Source organism: Terrapene carolina, unplaced genomic scaffold, assembly GCF_002925995.2.
Source record: "Terrapene carolina triunguis isolate 2854851 unplaced genomic scaffold, T_m_triunguis-2.0 Scaffold210, whole genome shotgun sequence".
NCBI classification, from domain to species: domain Eukaryota; kingdom Metazoa; phylum Chordata; order Testudines; family Emydidae; genus Terrapene; species Terrapene triunguis.
Window position 1 is genome coordinate 1,264,878 of NW_020664561.1, and position 18,743 is coordinate 1,283,620.

Below are 18,743 nucleotides of genomic sequence, written 5' to 3' on the forward strand. Positions count from 1 at the left end.
ATTCAGACCCTGGGTCTGTGTTGGAGCAGACGGGAGTGTCTGGCTCAGCAAGACAGGGTGCTGGAGTCCTGAGCTGGCAGGGAAAACAGGAGCAGGGGTAGTCTTGGTACATCAGGTGGCAGCTCCCAAGGGGGTTTCTGTGATCCAACCCGTCACACATGTCACCTGATAATGAAATCCATCTTAAATCTGGTATTTTTCCAGTTAGAAGGAGGGATGGGGACCCAGAAAGACAAAAAAACTCCCGCCTTGTGCCAAAGCTATAAAAGGGGGTGGAACAGGACAAAAGAGGCTTCCAGTCATGAGAAAATCCCTGCTTACCACCTGAATGTCTGCTGGAACTAAGAAGGACTGTACCAGGCCCCAGACTAAGAAGGAGTCTAGTCTGTGAAAGAAGCTTATTGGAACATCTCTGAGGGTGAGATATTACCTGTAATCAGTTTCTTTATGTATTAGACTTAGACTTGCATGTTTCATTTTACATTGCTTTGTGACTTACTTTGTTTTGTCGGTTATTACTTGAAACCACTTAAATCCTACTTTTTATTCTTAATCATAGAATATCAGGGTTGGAAGGGACCTCAGGAGGTCATCTAGTCCAACCCCCTGCTCAAAGCAGGACCAATCCCCTGACAGATTTTTGCCCTAGATCCCTAAATGGCCCCCTCAAGGATTGAACTCACAACCCTGGGTTTAGCAGGCCAATACGCAAACCACTGAGGTATCTCCTCCCCCGACCCCGGTTTTAATAAAATCACTTTGTTTATTAATTAACCCAGAGTAAGTGATTAATACCTGGGGGAGCAAACAGCAGTGCATATCTCTCTATCAGTGTTATAGAGTGTGGACAATTTATGAATTTACCCTGTATAAGCGTTATACAGAGTAAAACAGATTTATTTGGGGTTTGGATCTCATTGGGAACTGGGTGTCTGGGTGCTGGAGCAGTAACCTGCTAAGCTGTTTTTGCTTAAAGTCTGCAGCTTTGGGGGCGTGGCCCAGACCCTGAGTCTGTGTTGCAGCAGGCTAGCGTGTCTGGCTCAACAAGGCAGAGTTCTGGAGTCCCAAGCTGGCAGGGAAAACGGGCTCAGAAGTAATTTCAGCACATCAGATGTTCCCTTGCCCGAGGGCTTCCTGACAAAGGACACTGGAGCAGGCCCCTCTTTGCTTGTTGACATAAAACATCGCTGCTGTATTGTCCGTCAACACTTGCACCGCAAGCTGGGGGAGGAACACCTCGCATGCCAAGCGGATTGCCCTGAGCGCTTTCACATTTATATGGAGAGGCAGCTCGTCTCTCACCCAGAGACTCTGAGTTCTGAGGTTGCTGAGGTGGGCTCCCCACCCCCAGGTCTGACATGTCGGATAACCAGCATTATCGCAGGCTGCGGGGTCTCGAAGGGCACACCTGAGAGGACTGCCACTGGGTCCAGTCACCATGGCAGGAAGCTAGGACTAACCTTAGGATGGTGAGGATCAAGCTTGGTGAACAGATCGAGGCAAGCCAGATCTGTAGATGTCTGAGGTGCAAGCGTATGTGTCGCACGACATAAGTACGTGCCGCCATGTGGCCCAGAAGCTGCAGACATCCTGGGCAGTCATCAGCAGGAGAGCTAACAGCAGAGATCAAGTCTGTGATGGCTTTGAACCTGGCTTCTGGGAGGAACGCCTGGGCTTGGGAGGCTGAGCCTGGCTCCTATAAATTCTATCCTTTGCACAGGGATCAGTGTCAACTTTTGCTCGTTTATGAGAAGACCCAGAGATCTGCAGGTGGTCATTGCCACCGAGATGCTGTTCTGAACTTGGTCCGTCAAGCAGCCTTTTATCAGCCAGTCATTGAAGTATGGGAAAATCTGTATTCCTCTGCATCTAAGGAAGGCAGCAACCACTGCCATACACTTCATGAAGACTCTTGGGGCTGCTGAGAATCTGAAGCAGAGCACCATAAATTGGTAGTGTTTGTGACCCACCACGAACCTGAGGAACAATGTCCTGTAAGGGAACTAACTAACAATGAGAAACGATCCTAAACTAAACTGTAACAACAACTACTAACAACGATTTACAACGAGAATCAGGAAAAACCACTAGAGGTTTGCTGAAGCAAAAGCACTGTTCCAGCAACCGTCACGGGCAGCAAGCAGGAACTGAGAGGGCGCAGGGCTGGCGATGCCCGTTATACCAGCGCATGAGTGTGGGCCTCCACAGCCAGCCCTATGGATACCACGAGGGGAAAAATCTCCAGCAGCAGTGCATGGGGTGCACGCACACCTAGCATGGAATTTACATGAGCAACGCATCTCGAAGAACAAGCCCATTTCCCTGGACTCAGCTATCCTTGAGAAAACGCATCACACTGGAGAAAAAGCCTTTATTGTGCAATCTGTGTATTTCCTCCAGAATACCTACACATCCTAAACGATATAAAGAGAGGCTCTCCAAGCACAGTGGGTTAACTCTGGACTTTTCAGAATGTCGGTGCAGTGGAAGACTCTGCTTCATTACACAAAGGGACTTTCTGGTGTTTCTGTAATACATTATATAGGTGCTTACAGAAGCTGTATACTTCTATACAGATTTCTATTTGTGTGGTAGCTTTGGACATATACAGAATCTACACACAAATACATGGTTCATTTTGTATCAAAAATCACCTGGCACATTGCAGCACTCATTGAACTCTTTTTTGTATGTATCATTCATTTTCAGATGGTCCCTTTCCCTGGGAATTAAAGATCAAGAGGACATCCTCCCAGCAGCTGGCACTCAGCCTGGCTAGTACATTACTCATAGTGTCTGTTTCCCAAACCACAGGGCCCATCAATAGCCATGGCCTCATTACCGCAGTAGGACGATGAGGTGGATTAGGATGGTACAAAACTGTCTCCACCCACAAAACTTCATTTGTAAAGTAGTTGAAAAGCCGGGTCTTCTGCCCCTGCCCCTCCTATCAGCTCAGCAATGAAACTGTGCATTTCCCTCAGTGCAGGCGAGGCAATGGGTCTGAACCAGGGCTGAAATTCATCTGGAGCTGGCTGGAGCGGAGCTCTGGTAAATATTTTCACTCCCCCTGGATTTTCATAGCATGTTGAGGGAGGCCTGGGGGGCTCCAGGAAATACTCTATGAGAATTTAAGCCCTGGTATGAACAGGGAGGTTTCATTGCAATGGGTGGCTCTAGTGGATCTGGGATGGGAAATGTACACTCCCCTCCGTTCCCTGAAGATTGGGGCCCAATCCCCACCTGGAGTGAATCAGCAGAGCTCCACTTAAGTCCAACAGCGTTATGTCAGTTCACACCAGCCAAGAATCTAGCCTTTGGGGATTTTCCGCCTGATATTTTTTGCTCTCTGTCTCTGAACCTGGCCAGAGCCCGTTTCCTGGGGATGAGGAGTTCCTTTCCTTGAGACGCACTGAGAGGCTCACACTCGCCGTTGTGACATGCACACTTCCACGTCCCCAGTCTCAGATACACTTCTGCATATTGTGCTCCACCACTGCAGCTGGCCGTGTCATAAAATACAGAGCTCTCAAGCCAGCAGTAACTCCATGTGCTCAACCCCCTGAGGCAACAGCAAGCCCTAGAGTAAGCTCTGACTCCAACCTCCCCTACCATTACTTGCCACCCGCCAGACCCATGCAGGGAACTCAAACCCCTCAGCAGGAAAGGGTCCAGCCCATCCAGCTCCCAGGCAACTAGCTTCCAAGATTCTGGCTCCTCACGACACCCCCAGATGGTTCCAGCTCCATACAGCTTGGCAGATAGAGGTTGCTTTCCCTGGCTTTACGTCCCCCCAGAATCAGGGATTGCTTGCTAGGCACTGTTGTGAAAGACAAAGGCCCCTGAGGGCTTTAAGGATCCTGTCGGGGTCTCTCCTGCTCACTGCAGCAGTACAGACATGGAAGGGGCATATGCGTACAGAGAGGGCAGTAGTCCCTTTGTTTGGCAGATCAGAGAAATGGCAGTGCAAGTGGCAGTGCCCAGCAGACAGTGCAGGTGTCTGCTCACTGCCACACAGAGCCGGAGGGCATCTGGCAGGAGAGTAGGACAGGAGATTGCGTGCCAGGCCTGGGATCCACCTACAGGATACAGAGACCTGACATTCCATGCGTGGCCTGGCCCATTGGCAAGAGATGAGGATGCTAGGCCTCACCCCAGCCCTTCTGGGCCCAGGCAGGTGAGGGGGCTGAGGGCTCACACTAGGCGCAGGGCATAGGATTGCCAGGCATCCAGTTTTCGACCGGAATACCCAGTCAAAAAGGGACCCTGGCAGCTCCATTAAAAGTCTGGTTGGCAGCGCTGCCAGCGCAGCAGGACTGGCAGGCTCCCTGTCTGGTTCTGCACAGCTTCCAGAAGTGGCTGGCATGTCCCTCCGGCTCCTAGGTTGATGCGCGGCTATGGGGGCTCTGTGCACTGACCCCGCCCAGAGCGACGGCTCTTCAGTTCTCATTGGCCAGGAACAGCGGCTAATGGGAGCTGTGGGGGTAGCGCCTGCAGGCAGGGGCAGTGTGCAGAGCCCCCATAGCTGTCCCTCCGCTTAGGGCTGGAGTCCGCACCTCAAACCCCCTCCCTGACCTCAAACCCCTGCCCTAGTTCAGAACCCCCTCCAGTGCCCTAACTCCATCCTGGAGCCCGCACTCTGCACCCCATCCCACATCCCAACCCCCTGCCTCGCCTGGAGCCCCCTCCTGCACCCCAATCCCTCATCCCCAGCCGCACCCAGAGCCCGCACCCCCAGCTGGAGCCCTCAACCCCCCACTCTGAACCCCTTGGCCCCAGCCCAGAGCCCCCTCCTGCACCCTGAACCCCTCATTTCTGGCCCCACCCCAGAGCCCGCACCCCCAGCCTAGAGCCCGTACCCCCTCACAAACCCCAATCCCCTGCCTCAGCCTGGAGCCCCCTTCCACACTCCAAAACCCCTCGGCCCCACCCCCCCAGCCCACAGCCCCCTCCTGCATCCCAAATTCATCATCCCCGGCTCCGCCCCAGAGCCCATGGGATGGAGTGAGTGTGGGGAGGGGGCCTCAGAGAAGGGGCGGGGCAGGGGCAGGGCCTCGGAGAAGGGGCAGGGCACGGGTGTTTGGTTTTCTGCAATTAGAAAGTTGGCAACTCTACGCAGGGGAGCTCACGCTGGCACCAGCACACTGTAAGAAAGGGGCATAGGACGGAGACTGTCCGGTCAGCGGTACCCAGTGCATGCTGGGAGAGTGATGGATCAAGTGGGAGGGGAAGATTTCCCCCAGGCAGAAATGGGTTATCCTGCCTCTGTGGCTGACAGAGAGCGTGTGGCCCCAGCTGGAACAGCCACTGGGCATTTTACAGTGCAGGTGGGAGCAGGGCCGGCTTTAGGAAGTGCGGGGCCCAATTCGAACATTTTCGGCGGGGCCCTGGCAGGGATGACTAAAAAAAAAAAAAACCATGTAAAAAAAAGCCTTTCATTTCTTATAAAAAGTTCTGATTTAAGGGATGTGCCACAGTATGTATTTTTTGTACCAATAGGGTTAACATACGTCCGTATTTTCCCGGACGGCGATTTAAGAACCAAAAAGCCTGACATGTCCGGGAAAATACGGATGTATGTTAACCCTACCTAAAGTTCTTTTTTAAAAAGATGGGCCTGAACTAGAAATGAGCTCCGTTTCACATGTGTGGGTCCCCGCCACTCCCTGGGGGTGTGCTAGGGTGACCAGATGTCCCGATTTTATAGAGACAGTTCCGATTTTGGAGTCTTTTTCTTATATAGGATCCTATTACCCCCCACCCCCTGTCCCGATTTTTCACACTTGCTGTCTGGTCACCCTAGGGTGTGCACATGTGTGGGTCCCAGCTGCTCCCTGCCCCCCTCATTGAAGCAAGTGTGCAGGGTTACTGCCCTGGGAACTGCAGGGCACCAGTGGACATGGGGCTGGCTGGAGGCAGGGCAGGGGCTGACTGGAAGTAGGGTCTGGCTGCAGGCAGGGCAAGGGGTGCGGGGCTGGCTGGAGACAGGGGTGTGTGGGGTGGGCTGGCTGGCTTCAGGCAGGGCCGCAGGGGGGTGCGGAATGGGTTGGCAGGGCTGGAGACAGAGGAGTGCGGGACTGGCTGGCTTCAGGCAGGGGGTTGCGGCAGGGGTTGGCTGGAGACAGGGCAGGGGGTGCGGGGCTGGCTACAAGCAGGGCAGGGGGTGGGAGGCTGGTGTGGGCAGGGCAGGAGGTGCAGGGCTGGTGCAGGCAGGGGTGTGTGGGGGGGGCTGGCTGGCTTCGGGCAGGGCCGCAGGGGGGTGCGGCAGGGGCTGGCTGTGGGCAGGGGGTGCGGGGCTGGTGCGGGCAGGGCAGGGGGGGCGGCAGGGGCTGGCTGCGGGCAGGGGCTGGCTGCAGGCAGGAGGTGCGGGACTTGCTGGAGACGGGTTGGCTGCGGGCAGGGGGTGCGGGGCTGGCTGCAGGCGGGGCAGGGGGTGTAGGGCTGGCTGGAGACAGGGGCTGGTGCGGGCAGGGCAGGGGGTGCGGGGCTGGAGGCAGGGTAGGGGGTGAGGGGCTGGTTGGAGACGGGCTGGCTGTGGGCAGGGCAGGGGGTGCAGGTACAGCCCACCCTGTACGGTAAGTGCCCCCTCTTCCTCCCTCCCCCACCGGGGTAGCAGCAGCAGCCCGGGGCTCGGGGGCTATTTAAAGGGCCCGGGACTCCCCTGCTTCCACCGCCCCGGCCCTGTAAATAGCCGAGGGAGCCCTGGGGAAGCGACGGGGCTCCAGCGGCTATTTAAAGGGCCGGGGCAGTAGAAGCAAGGGGAGCCCCGGACTTTTTAAATAGCCCCCAGAGCCCCGCAGCCCTACCCCAGGGCTCCAGCAGTGGGGCTCTGGTGGCAATTTAAAGGGCCTGGGGCTCCAGTCCCTGCTGGGAGCCCCAGGCCCTTTAAATTGCCCCCTGGGGAAGTTGGGCCACCCCGGTACCAGGGCTTGGGCGCGGGGCCCTCTTAGGGGCGGGGCCCGATTCAGGGGAATTGGTTGAATTGGCCTAAAGCCGGCCCTGGGTGGGAGACACCAGGCCTGTGGGCTGTGCCTCAGGGCCATAGCCTTCAAGGCACGTGAGCCATCATCAATTCATTTCCTTTCTCCCAGCCCCCAGCAGAGACCAGCCCCTGCTGCAGACGGGGTATGGCCCAGAGGGGCTAGAGCAGCCTGAGGGAGCCCTAGAGTGGGGCGATCTGTGTGCAAGGAGCGGACTGGCTTCCCCCGAGAGACCAGGTCCAGTGCCCCTCGCTCTGCACAGCTCAGGGAAAGGTGCTGCTGGAGATGCAGGAGCAGGAGCCATGTATGAGGGACTCGAGAGGGACCCGCGGCAAATGGCACATGGCCTGCCCCTGCCATCAGCCCCAGGGCTGCTTGTGAGACAGGTACCGGAACAGGAGGGCAGCAGGGGGTGCAGGACGTGGCTGGAGACCCTGATGGGGGAGAATGGAAGTTCCGTCCAGGGTGCCTGTGCAGGCCTGGCCTTCGTGAACAGTGCTCACTTGCACAGCCTGCACTAAGGCCTGGGGGGAGGGTAGGCAGTGACTGTGTGGACAGCCCCGAGGATCACCCCCATGCCCTGCCATTGTTTGAGGGGACAAGCGGGCAGGGCCAGGCTTCTCTTCGAGCCCCCTGGACAGAAGTCACTGCTGAGCGCCCCCAGAGTGCAGTCAGCATGTCCCCTCCCCAGCAGAGGGGGAGGGGTGTTCTTGAGGGGGGAAGTGGCTGACTCCCCTGGGACATGGGGGCTGCTACTCAAAGGACAGGAGGTCTGGGTGGGGCCCCTCGTTTTCCAGGCCGGAGGGCTGTGCCACAGGCTGGACGTCGCCCACGGGGGGCTGGTACTCCAGCAGGCAGCTGAGTCTGAGGGCGGGTTTCTCTGGGCAGGGCGGGGACACTGCCTGCCTGTCAGCAGCTTTGAGTTTGCCCTCCAGGTTCTCCTCGTGGATGAGGTCAGGCACTGAGAGGACCCTGCTGTGGGAGGGCCCGTCCCCGTTTGGCACCGCTGTGCCAGGAGCACCCAGCTCAGCACTGCCCTCTGGCTGAGACATGTCCCATGCCACCTTCCACTGCTCCCCCTGGGCAGCCTGCTTGGGGTGTTCCTGGCCTTGCTCGGGTAGCGCCTCGGCGCTGCACTCCAGGCTGCTCATCACCGGCTGGGAGGAGATCAGCATGTCCAGAGGAGTCTTCAAAGCCCGGGGCGTGCGCTTCTTGGCTGCCGGGGGCGGCGGGTCGAGCCGGGGAAAGGTTTCCAACAGCACACGCCTGCAAGCACAATGGCCCTTCGGTGAGCGACAATAACACCCGACACAGCGCTGACAGCTGCCCGGGGGTTCCCTGGATGCACTCCCATCCAAGGGCTGAGCCCGCTTGATGGGGTCTAAGGCATCAGTATGGGATCAGCTCACACAGACACAAGCACACTCCCAGCAGCTGGACAACTCGTGTGTGCTGAGTGCTGACCGCACAGACTGAATGGCAGAGAGGAAAGAGGGCCAGGAGAGGGTGCTAGCTTAGGACACCTGAGTTCAATTCTTTGCTCTTCTACAGATACCCTGTGTGACCTTGGGCAAGTCACTCAGCCACTCTGTGCCTCAATTTCCCATCTGTAGGGTGCTGCAGTGAAGGCCCTTTGGACAGGCAGGCTCTGGGAGCAGAAACTACTGGTGTAGAAATAATTCAGTAAGTCAAATAGTTCCTAGGGCTGCTTTTATTCACCGCGGCCACCCACTGCTTCAAATCCCTCCCTGCTGTATTGGGATGCATCAGTTCCTGCTGCCGGCCCTAGAGAGGGGCACAGCCCTCGCTTCCAACTGGAGAGACGGGGCTTCAATGTAGAGACGGGTCCATGGGAAAGGGGCTAAAGCAGCAGCTCCCCTCCTCCTCGGACATTGCAGTGAGTCCCAAGCTAGGCCAGGAGCCACCCCCTTTCAGCAGGAAGAGCTCCCTGCAGCCAGCCTGTCCCAGATGCCATTGGATGGGGAAGGGCAGGGCATGCAGGTGGGGGAGAGTGGGACAGGAGGGGCTCGGAGAGGTGGGAGCAGCAATGCGCAGCATCCCCCAGCCAGGGCCGTTGCGCCGTGGCTGCAGCATGGCCCTGCAGTCCCAGCATGTGCTCCAGCTGGGGGGGGGGGGGGGGTCAGCATGCAGTCAGCCAGCCAATACCTGAGGGAAGACTCACCCTGCATCGTGGGCCTGGTCCCCCAGCAGCGCGAGCATCCCGCCCGACAGCTCGGCCCCCGCGCTGGCATTGACCTCGGTCACTCCCACCTCGCCCAGACTGGCGGGCTCCTTCCGGCGCAGGAAGTCGTTGACTTTGGCCCCGACAGCCTTGCTCAGGTTCTTGAGGTGCTGGCTGCTCCCCACCCGCAGTCCAGTCTCAGCCGCGGCTGGCAGAGCTGCCAGGGCGGGGCCCAGCGAGGCTTTGGAGACAGACCGGCTGGGTTGCAGCTTTGGCGTGGGGGCTGTGTTTGAATTCTCAAACATGCTTTGGTCAACTGGAAGAGAAGAGAAGAGTGGAAGGGTTGGTGCGCAGGGGAAGGGCACGCATGGGCAGAGGGGCGAGTGCATGGTGCACGGGGAGTGGCTGGTGTATGAGAAGGAGGTGGCACGTGCGGAGGGGGTGGTGCGCGGGAAGGGGGTGGCATGCAGGCAGTGGGTGGCGCATATGGAGTGGTTGGCCTGTGAGGAGTAGGTGGCACATGGGCAGTGTGCGGGGAGGGGCTGGCATGAGTGTGGAGGGGGTGGCATGTGGGCAGTAGCTGGAGTGCATGGAGTGGTTGGCATGCAGGCAGAAGGGCTGCATGCAGGCAGGGGGTGACATATGGGTAGTGGGTGGCACGCATGGATCAGTTGGCATGCAGGCAGGGAATGGCACGCGGGGAGCAGTTGGCACGCAGGCAAGGGGCAGCGGGTGCAGGCAGGGGACAGCATGCAGGCAGGGGACAGCATGCAGGCAGGGGTTGGCATGCAGGGAGCGGTTGGCATGCAGGCAAGGGGCAGTGTGTGTGGAGAGGTTGACATGTGGGGAGGTGGTGTGCGCAGAAGGGGCTGGCACATGGGCAGAGGGGTGGCGCATGCACAGCGTTGGCACGTGCAGGCTTCCCAGTGAGACGGGGCTCTTGCCAGACACAGAGGTGCATTACTCTGGGCCCAGAGGCTACAAATGCTTCTGCTCAGTACATGACAAGGCAGAGCCCTAATGTCAATGGCAGCCACTGCCCCCTAGCCCGGGGCTCTGCATCCCTCCCTGTCATTCAGGCCTCCATGCCCAGCAGCAGGCCCTGAGTCCAAGAGGCTGGCCCTGCTCCAAGGCTGCAGAACCTCCTGCTACTGGCTCAAGCGCTGGTGTCACTGCCAGACACCCCGGTGTCCCAGGAGGATTTACCTGCCTTGTGGGCATGAGCCATGGGCCAGACAAAGAAAAGGGCAGTGATTCTCCTGGTGTCAGTACTGACACGCTGGGGTCCTGGGGGACGCATGTAGGGACATGAGACTCGGATCCTTGGCGCAGCAGGTCCCACAGCCAGGGTTACTAGTGGGGCCTGTGACCAGTGACACCGGGCAAGAGGGTGGCTGCACTGTGCCAGGCAGGGCTGGGCATCACCACAGGCAGCACAGGGATCACTGTGGGAGGCAGCGAGGCTGGGAGGAGCCATGGCATGGACCTGTGTGGTGCTCGGCCCTTCTCCAGCTCTCGCAGCTGCTGCCCCAGGTGCTGCCCTAACGGGAATGCCAGCACGAGAGCCTGGCATTAGAGATATACCCCATTAGACAGGCACCGAGAGGCTGATGTTCCCAGAGAGCTCTCTGGTTCCCTCAGCCTGGCCCTGGTTGCTGGGGTGGGGCGCTGGGCCCCTGGAGGGCCTCCGGGCACTGGCTGAGGGAGCTTGTTCCCTTGGGATGAGCAGGGTCAGGAACAGGTACCCAGGCTGTGCTCCTCAGTGGCACTGAGAGGCCCACAGAAGCTGGGCAGGGGGGCACTTGTGCAGAACAAAGCCTGGGAGTACTCCACTGCAGTACCCCAAACCACTGGCCACTTGTGAAAATCTGGGTGGGCCTCAGGACTTGCCCAAAGCCCAATGGTGAGTCAGTGGTGGAGCCCAGGGGACCCAGCACCCAGCTCTGCGCCAGCCACTAGACACACTCTTCACTCCCCTCCATTCGCTGGCGAATACAGACTTCCTGCGGGGAGGGGCGGCATGCTTCACAAGCTAGGTGCTAGCCTGGAAGTCGTGCAGCCTGCGTTCTGTTCCCAGCTTGGCCACCAACCCCCTGGGTGACCTGGGGCAAGTCACTCCCCTGCTCCGTGCCTCAGTTTCCCCATCTGTAACATGGGAAACATGCTCCTTCCTCTCCTTTGTAGAGGGCCGTTTGGGTGCTAGGAGAAGAATCTGGCTTGTGAGTGATATTGCAAACAGCTCCCACTCAGCAACCCCCCTCAGCATCTGTTCCTGGGTCTCACAAACAAGCCAGCTCAGGTCAGCCAGCTGACAAGCCCCTGGCAGCGATGAGACTCAGTGCTACAGGAGAGGGGCCATTTCAGCTAGCCCAGAGTCTGCACCGGGGAATCAGCCTGTGGGTTACTCAGCTGCTTGAGAACAGCCTGGGCACTCACAGCAGCCACCCCTCCCCGAGCACACCCCTTGGGCTCTGTCCAAGTGACCTGGTCCAGGCAGGAGCCATCCAGGCCAAGGGGAACATGCCCTGGCCCAGGATTGGACTGTGCTGCACACCCATCTTTAGGCTGCTCTGGCTGCCAAAATGCCCTCTGGCAGAAATCAGAGTGGCCTCTGGCTGCTCTAACGTCTGGCAGCCTGTTCCAGGCTCCCATACAGCCCAGGGCCCCACGACCTCCCTAGGGAGAAGGGGTCTCTGGGTGACGAATCAGTCACTGGTCTCTCCCTGCCTCTAGGTCCCACTGTCCTCTCCCTGCTCCCTACCCCTGTTGATCTGAAAGCCTGCAGCCTGCCCCGACGTCCCCGTGGCAGACAGCCATGGAGCATAGGAGGTGGAGGGCACTGCTGCTGCTCTGACTGCTAAGCTGTTGTTTTCAATGGGGCACCTGCAGCAGGGCTGGGTGTGTGTGCGGGCGGGGGGGGGGGGAATGACAGCATTAAGCACATAGACCCTCCTGGGGTTCTGGCCTAGCCGAAACTCTGACCAATTTTTGCCAGGCAGTTTCCCTGTCTCTGAAACCCAGCGTGGATAGAGACAAGCCAGCAGAACAGGGAGCTCTTGTGTTCCCCAGAGCGCAACAGCCAGTCAGCCTCAGCCACAGGGTGGGTCTCGGGCTAGCCCCTTTCAGAGCTAGGCGGGGCCGCTCTCACACCTTGCTGGGAGTGTACCCTAAGAACCCCAGCCTTCTGGCTGGCTGGAGACGCCCCCTCCTAGGGACGGAGAGCTGCACCTGGGCCCCCATCTCAGACTGACTGGGAACAGACAGGCACCCTGGGGCAGTGCAATGGACAGCGTGCGGCTCAGTGCCATATGGGGCCGGGGGTGAATGGTGGGAGTGGGCAGGGTGGAGGGCAGGAGGAAGGCGGGGGAGGGGGGAAAATGCTCACTCTGGTACAGACACACGGGTGCGGGTTGCTCAGCAGGGTCAGCTCTTACCTGACACTGAACATGACTTGGGAAGCAGGTTGCAAACAGAGAAAGTGATTTTCAGAGCAGACAGCTTGATGTCTCTGGAGGGAAGTCCTCAGTCTCCCCCCACTGGCTGCACCCATGAGCCTCCTGCAATGAGGGACCTGCCTGTGCGGCACACCTCGCCCAGAGCCAGCCCCTGCAGTGCCCTCCACTGGCACCACTGCTCAGGGGGCTAGGCAGACCCAGCATCAGCGATGAAGAGACATGTCTGTAGCACGACACACAGTGGGCATTGTGGTGCAGCCATGAGATGGCTCTTCTTATTGGGCCGACACTCGAGGGCGGGCAGTCCCTCCCTAGATCGCTGTCTGCAGCCGCGATTGCCCAGCAGAAGTCAGGGAGCAGTGGGGACGTGCCAACATGCTACACTAGCCGGGGCTAAGGCCACATCTGCATGGGAGAGCTGCATCAGTTTCACTTACACTGCTGTTCAGACTGGTGCAAAGCCCCATGTAAATACTCTGATTCGGATTTCAGAGCAGCTTAGAATCATAGAATCATAGAAGATTAGGGTTGGAAGAGACCTCAGGAGGTCATCTAGTCCAACCCCCTGCTCAAAGCAGGACCAATCTCCAACTACATCATCCCAGCCAGGGCTTTGTCAAGCCGGGCCTTAAAAACCACTAAGGATGAAGATTCCATCACCTCCCTAGGTAACCCATTCCAGTGCTTCACCACCCTCCTAGTGAAATAGTTTTTCCTAATATCCAACCTAGTCTTCCCCCACTGCAACTTGAGACCATTGCATCTTGTTTTGTCATCTACCACCACTGAGAACAGTCTAGCTCCATCCTCTTTGAAACCCCCATTCAGGTAGTTAAAGGCTGCTATCAAATCCCGCCTCACTCTTCTCTTCTGCAGACTAAATAAACCCAGTTCTCTCAGCCTCTCCTCATAAGTCATATGCCCCAGCTCCCTAATCATTTTCCTTGCCCTCCGCTGGACTCTCTCTCTAATTTGTCCACATCCGTTCTGTAGTGGGGGGCCCAAAACTGGATGCAATACTGCAGATGTAGCCTCACCAGTGCCGAATAGAGGGGAATAATCACTTCCCTCGATCTGCTGGCAACGCTCCTACTAATGCAGCCCAATATGCCGTTAGCCTTCTTGGCAACAGGGGCACACTGCTGACTTATATCCAGCTTCTCATCCACTGTAATCCCCAGGTCCTTTTCTGCAGAACTGCCTCTTAGCCAGTCGGTCCCCAGCCTGTAGCAGTGCATGGGATTCTTCTGTCCTAAGTGCAGGACTCTGCACTTGTCCTTGTTGAACCTCATCAGATTTCTTTTAGCCCAATCCTCCAATTTGTCTAGGTCACTCTGGACCCTATCCCTACCCTCCAGCGTATCTACCTCTTCCCCCTGCTTAGTGTCATCTGCGAACTTGCTGAGGGTATTATCCATCCCATCATCCAAATCATTAATAAAGATGTTCAACAAAACCCCAGGGGTCAGTCCTGGGGCACTCCGCTTGATACCGGCTGCCACACTGAGCATGGCATGGTGCAACCACACACTGACCAACAGCCTGTCCACGCAGCTAGCCCAGTGCGGCTCTGGGATTGGGCCTGCTCAGCCACTCAGCCCTGTGGGGAGGAGCTGGAACATGTGCCTCTGAGGGGTCAGCGAGGGCCCAGGAAGCCAGCATGACATGGCTCCCTTGATGGCAGCCCAGCAAAGAGAGTCTGGGACTGGCAACTGACCCCCCTTCCTCCTTTCCCGGGCTCCCTCCAGATGAGGACTGAGGCCAGGTGAGGGGTGCTCTAGCTCTTCTGGAGCCAGCGGCCTGCCCTTTGCTCCCTAACACAGCTGTCAGCAGTTCCACCCCCCGACCCGCTGGTACCAAGCCTTTCCCACCCCAGGGGAGCTCGAAACGGCCCTGCCTGTTCCACAGCTACCACCAAAAGCTTCTAAAAACCCAGCCACGAGGCCCTATCTGTACACGCTTACACACATGCAAATGCATGCACCCAGCTCCATGCAGCCCAGTGCACCCCGGCCCCACCGGCACTGAGCAGTTCCCTCCAGTGGGGCAGGGACCAGCCTGGTGGAGCTGTGCTCTCCCGCAGAGACCTCCTCAGCCAGGGAGACAGGCCCTGGGCAGTAACTGCAGCTCTTCCAGCAGCCTCCATAGGGAGCCTCCTGACCCCACAATGTGTCTGACCCAGGTCCCAAGTCAGAACCCCGAGTGAGCACAGCCCATGGGACCAAGTCATGAAATCTCAATGCATGGATCAGAACATAGAAAGGGCCATGCCCCGACTATGCCTGGAGCGTCAGCTTCTCTGTTTCTGCCACATAGCCAGTAACCCCAGAACAGGCTCTGAAGAAGTGGGGAAGGAGAACCAAAGGTGCGGGTCTGTAGGGGTGTGACAGTGAGAAGCAATAGTTTAAGTACTAAGGAAGACAAGGCCATTGTGGTGACGCTAACTGTTTGCATCAGTCTTCACTGCAGAGGCTGTGTGGGAGGTTCCCACACCTGAGACATTCTTTTTGGTGATAAATCTGAGCAATTGTACCATATTAGAGGAGGTTTTGGAACAAACTGACACATTAAGCAATAATAAGTCACCAGGACCAGATAGTGTTCACCCAAGAGTTCTTTTGAAGGAACTCAAATATGAACTTGCTGAACTACTAACTGTGGTATGTAACCTATCGCCTAAACCAGCCTCTGGACCTGATGACTGGAGGGTGGCTAATGTAACATTGGTTTTTAAAAAAGGCTACTGATCACATGCTGTTAAGCTAACTTCAGTATCAGGCAAATTGGTTGAAACTATAGTAAAGAAGAGAATTATCAGACACATAGATGAACACGTTTTGTTGGAGAAGAGTCAGTATGGCTTTTTAAAGGGAAATCATGCCTCACCAATCTACTAGAATTCTTTGAGGAGGTCAACAAACACATGGACAAGGATGATCTAGTGGATCTAGTGAACTCAGACTTTCAGAAAACCCTTGACAAGGTCCCTCCCAAAGGCTTTTAAGCAAAGTAAATGTATTAGAAAGAGAAAGCCTGAGACATGAGACCTGGTATAAAGGGCCTGGTATGAGGCCTAAGGCCTGAAGTAAAGTCAGGCCCTGATACTATAAAGCAAAGTTAGCAAGAGTCAGGCTATGAGCAAAAACCAGGCCCTGTTACTAGACGTGCCTGCTTGTAGGTTCACTATCCGATACATGAACTTGACAAGAACAGGGCTAGTATTGCAAAAACTCCTAAGAAGTGCTGGGCACAGGAGGCGCACATAAACACATTCCAGAAGGATGGTGCCAGAACACCCTGATACCTAGTATGGTATAAACACACTCCCCGAAGATAATAGGGCCACACTGACCCCTCCTAAAGATAAGGTCAGCATGACAGTGTGATGGAGAGAGATGTTTTGATCGAACCAACAGATACAAGGTAAAGGATGATAACTAGCCACGTCAGAGGGGCAATATGTCACTGGTTTGTATCACTGTATGAAAGAGGGGTTGCTGACGGGGTGTCTTTGTCTGGCAGAGGTGGGAGAGGAAGGTTCAGCCGCTCACTGAGCTGAGTCCATTGTGACAGGCATACATGTTGTGACAGACCCAGACCAGTGGGGTACAGGAGTCTGGTAGAGGGCAAATATACTGGTCACTGGATGAGTAGTTTTCTGTTCCCTGAGTGACCAGAGCAGGGGCTGCACTAGAGTAATCAGGAACCTGCTAGAACCAGTTAAGGCAGGCAGGCTAATTAGGACACCTGGAGCCAATTAAGAAGAAGCCTCTAGAATCAATTAAGGCAGGCTAATCAGGGCACCTGGGTTTTAAAAAGGAGCTCAATTCAGTTTGTGGTGGGAGTGTGAGGAGCTGGGAGCAAAAGGCGCAAGGAGCTGAGAGTGAGAGGGTGTGCTGCTGGAGGACTGAGGAGCACAAGTGTTATCAGACACCAGGAGGAAGGACCTGTGGTGAGAATAAGGAAGGTGTTTGGAGGAGGCCATGGGGAAGTAGCCCAGGGATTTGTAGCTGTCATGCAGCTGTTACAGGAGGCACTATAGACAGCTGCAGTCCACAGGGCCCTGGGCTGGAACCTGGAGTAGAGGGCGGGCCCGGGTTCCCCCCAAACCTCCCAATTGACCTGGACTGTGGGTTCTCCCAGAGGGGAAGGTCTCTGGGCTGTTCCCCAACCCACATGGTGAATCTCTGCGGCAAGAAAATCCGCCAATAAGCGCAGGACCCACCAAGATAGAGGAGGAACTTTGTCACACTGGTGTCAGGAGTGGGATCTTGGGGTGCACAGCGCAGCGGAAGAAGGAGGGTGATTTAAAAACCAAACAACAACAACAACAAAAAACAAACAAAAAAAAGGGAGAGGGTTTATTTTTTTTCACCACAATAGATGACGTATTGCGGGCACTGATACAAGCTACGGCGGCCCAGCAGGAGGCTACCCGTGTCCAGGCAGCCGCCCAACAGGAGGCAGTGCGGCTGCAGCAAGAGACCAATCGCCTGCTGATGGACAAGGCTGCTCAAGACCGAGCTATGTTGCGGGAACTGGTAAACCAGGTAAAGTCCCTTACAGAGCTGAATCGCGGCCATGATGGGACGCGGCTCATACGGGCCAGCCATTGGCTGCAGAAAATGACACGGGAGGATGATGTAGAGGCATACCTTCTGGCCTTTGAGAGGACAGCCCTACGGGAGGCCTGGCCTCGAGATCAGTGGTCTGGCATCCTTGCCCCATTCCTGTGTGGGGAGGCCCAGAAGGCCTACCATGATCTGCCTGAAGAGGCTGCGGCAGACTACCCCCAGCTGAAAGCAGAGATCCTGGCCAGATCTGGGGTAACGACAGCAGTGTGGGCCCAGCAGTATCACGGTTGGAGGTACCAGGAAGACAAAACCCCGCGGTCCCAATTGTATGACCTCATCCATCTCGCATGAAAGTGGTTGCAAACAGAGTCCCGGAGTCCGGAAGAGATACTAGCGGTTCTGGTCATCGACCGATACATGAGGGGACTACCACCAGACCTTCGTGCCTGGGTAAGCCAGAACGAACCCTCCACCTATGATGAGGTTGTCGCCCTGGTAGAGAGGCGAAGGACAGCGAGGGAGCTGACCCGACCAGTTAAGGAAGAGGCACCCCGGGTTAAACTAGCAGCACCAAGCCCTAAAGTTCGGGTGACTGGGCCACCAGGAGGGCCCAGGTGGAAAAAGAGAGAGGCTGAAGGCCCATTAGAGGCCACAAAGAGTCGGAGCACTGAGGGAGAAGAGGATCGTGATGTTAGACTGCCCAAACCAAGAGACCAGGGAACGCCTAGGGCTCCATACAGATGTTATGCCTGTGGGGAGTGGGGACACATAGCTGCACAGTGTCCCAATGCTGAGGAGCCTATGCAGTGTAACCTGGGGAACTGGGCAGATCCATGCTCCCTAATCCACCTTGTGGGGGTCTCACTAACCCCACATATGTATACCAGACCAGTGAAACTAAATGGGGTAGGGACCACGGCACTGGTTGATTCGGGGAGTGCTATCACGCTTATCTCAGGGAAGCTCGTGAAGCGTAGTCAGCTGCTGCAGGCTAAACGTACGGGGATAACGTGTCCATGGGACAGTTAGTTACTACCCCACCATCCCAGTAAAAATCGAGATCCAAGGGAACACTACTGAGGTAGCAGCAGGTGTAGTCCCTAAACTCCCATACCCGGTGCTCATAGGGAGGGACTTCCCAGGGTTTGGGTTACTCCCAGTAGGGGGATTGGAGAAAGATGGGGACCCTAAAATTGATGAGGCATCCACAGCAGACAGTCAACCCCCAATCTTCTCTGAAATATCCCCAGATTTGTTCTCCACTCCCAGACAGGGTAGAAAGACAAAAAGGGAAAGAAGGGCAGCTAAGGCCTTGGGAACCCGAATACTGACCCAAAGCCAGAGGGTCGCTCTTGTAGGTAGGCGGACCCGTGAAGCTGAAAAGGAGGCCACGCAGGAGGGAGAAGCACCTGAGTCTGACCCCCACCCTAATGCTTCTGAACCAGTAGAGGCAACAGAGACTGGGCCCCTAGATCTTGGGCAGATTAGCCCTGGGAGAGGAAATTTTGGATGGGACCAGGCAGAAGACCCAAGGTATGACAACATTAGGAAG

The 18,743-nt window shown here is 56.6% G+C and overlaps 1 protein-coding gene across 3 annotated transcripts in view; it reads right to left on the reverse strand.

Annotated features, from left to right (window-relative positions):
* Window positions 1-7,375: 7,375 nt before the first annotated feature.
* Window positions 7,376-18,743, reverse strand: part of LOC112112254 (carboxyl-terminal PDZ ligand of neuronal nitric oxide synthase protein) — a 118,324-nt gene continuing 106,956 nt past the window's right edge. For all 3 annotated transcript variants that reach the window (XM_024208107.2, XM_024208106.2, XM_024208104.2), the window contains 2 exons: window positions 9,163-9,478; window positions 7,376-8,246 (listed from right to left, as the gene is read on the reverse strand). In XM_024208107.2, coding sequence (XP_024063875.1) covers window positions 7,733-8,246; window positions 9,163-9,478 — 830 coding nt within the window. In that variant the 3' untranslated portion in view covers window positions 7,376-7,732. The remainder of the gene's footprint in view (window positions 8,247-9,162; window positions 9,479-18,743) is intronic.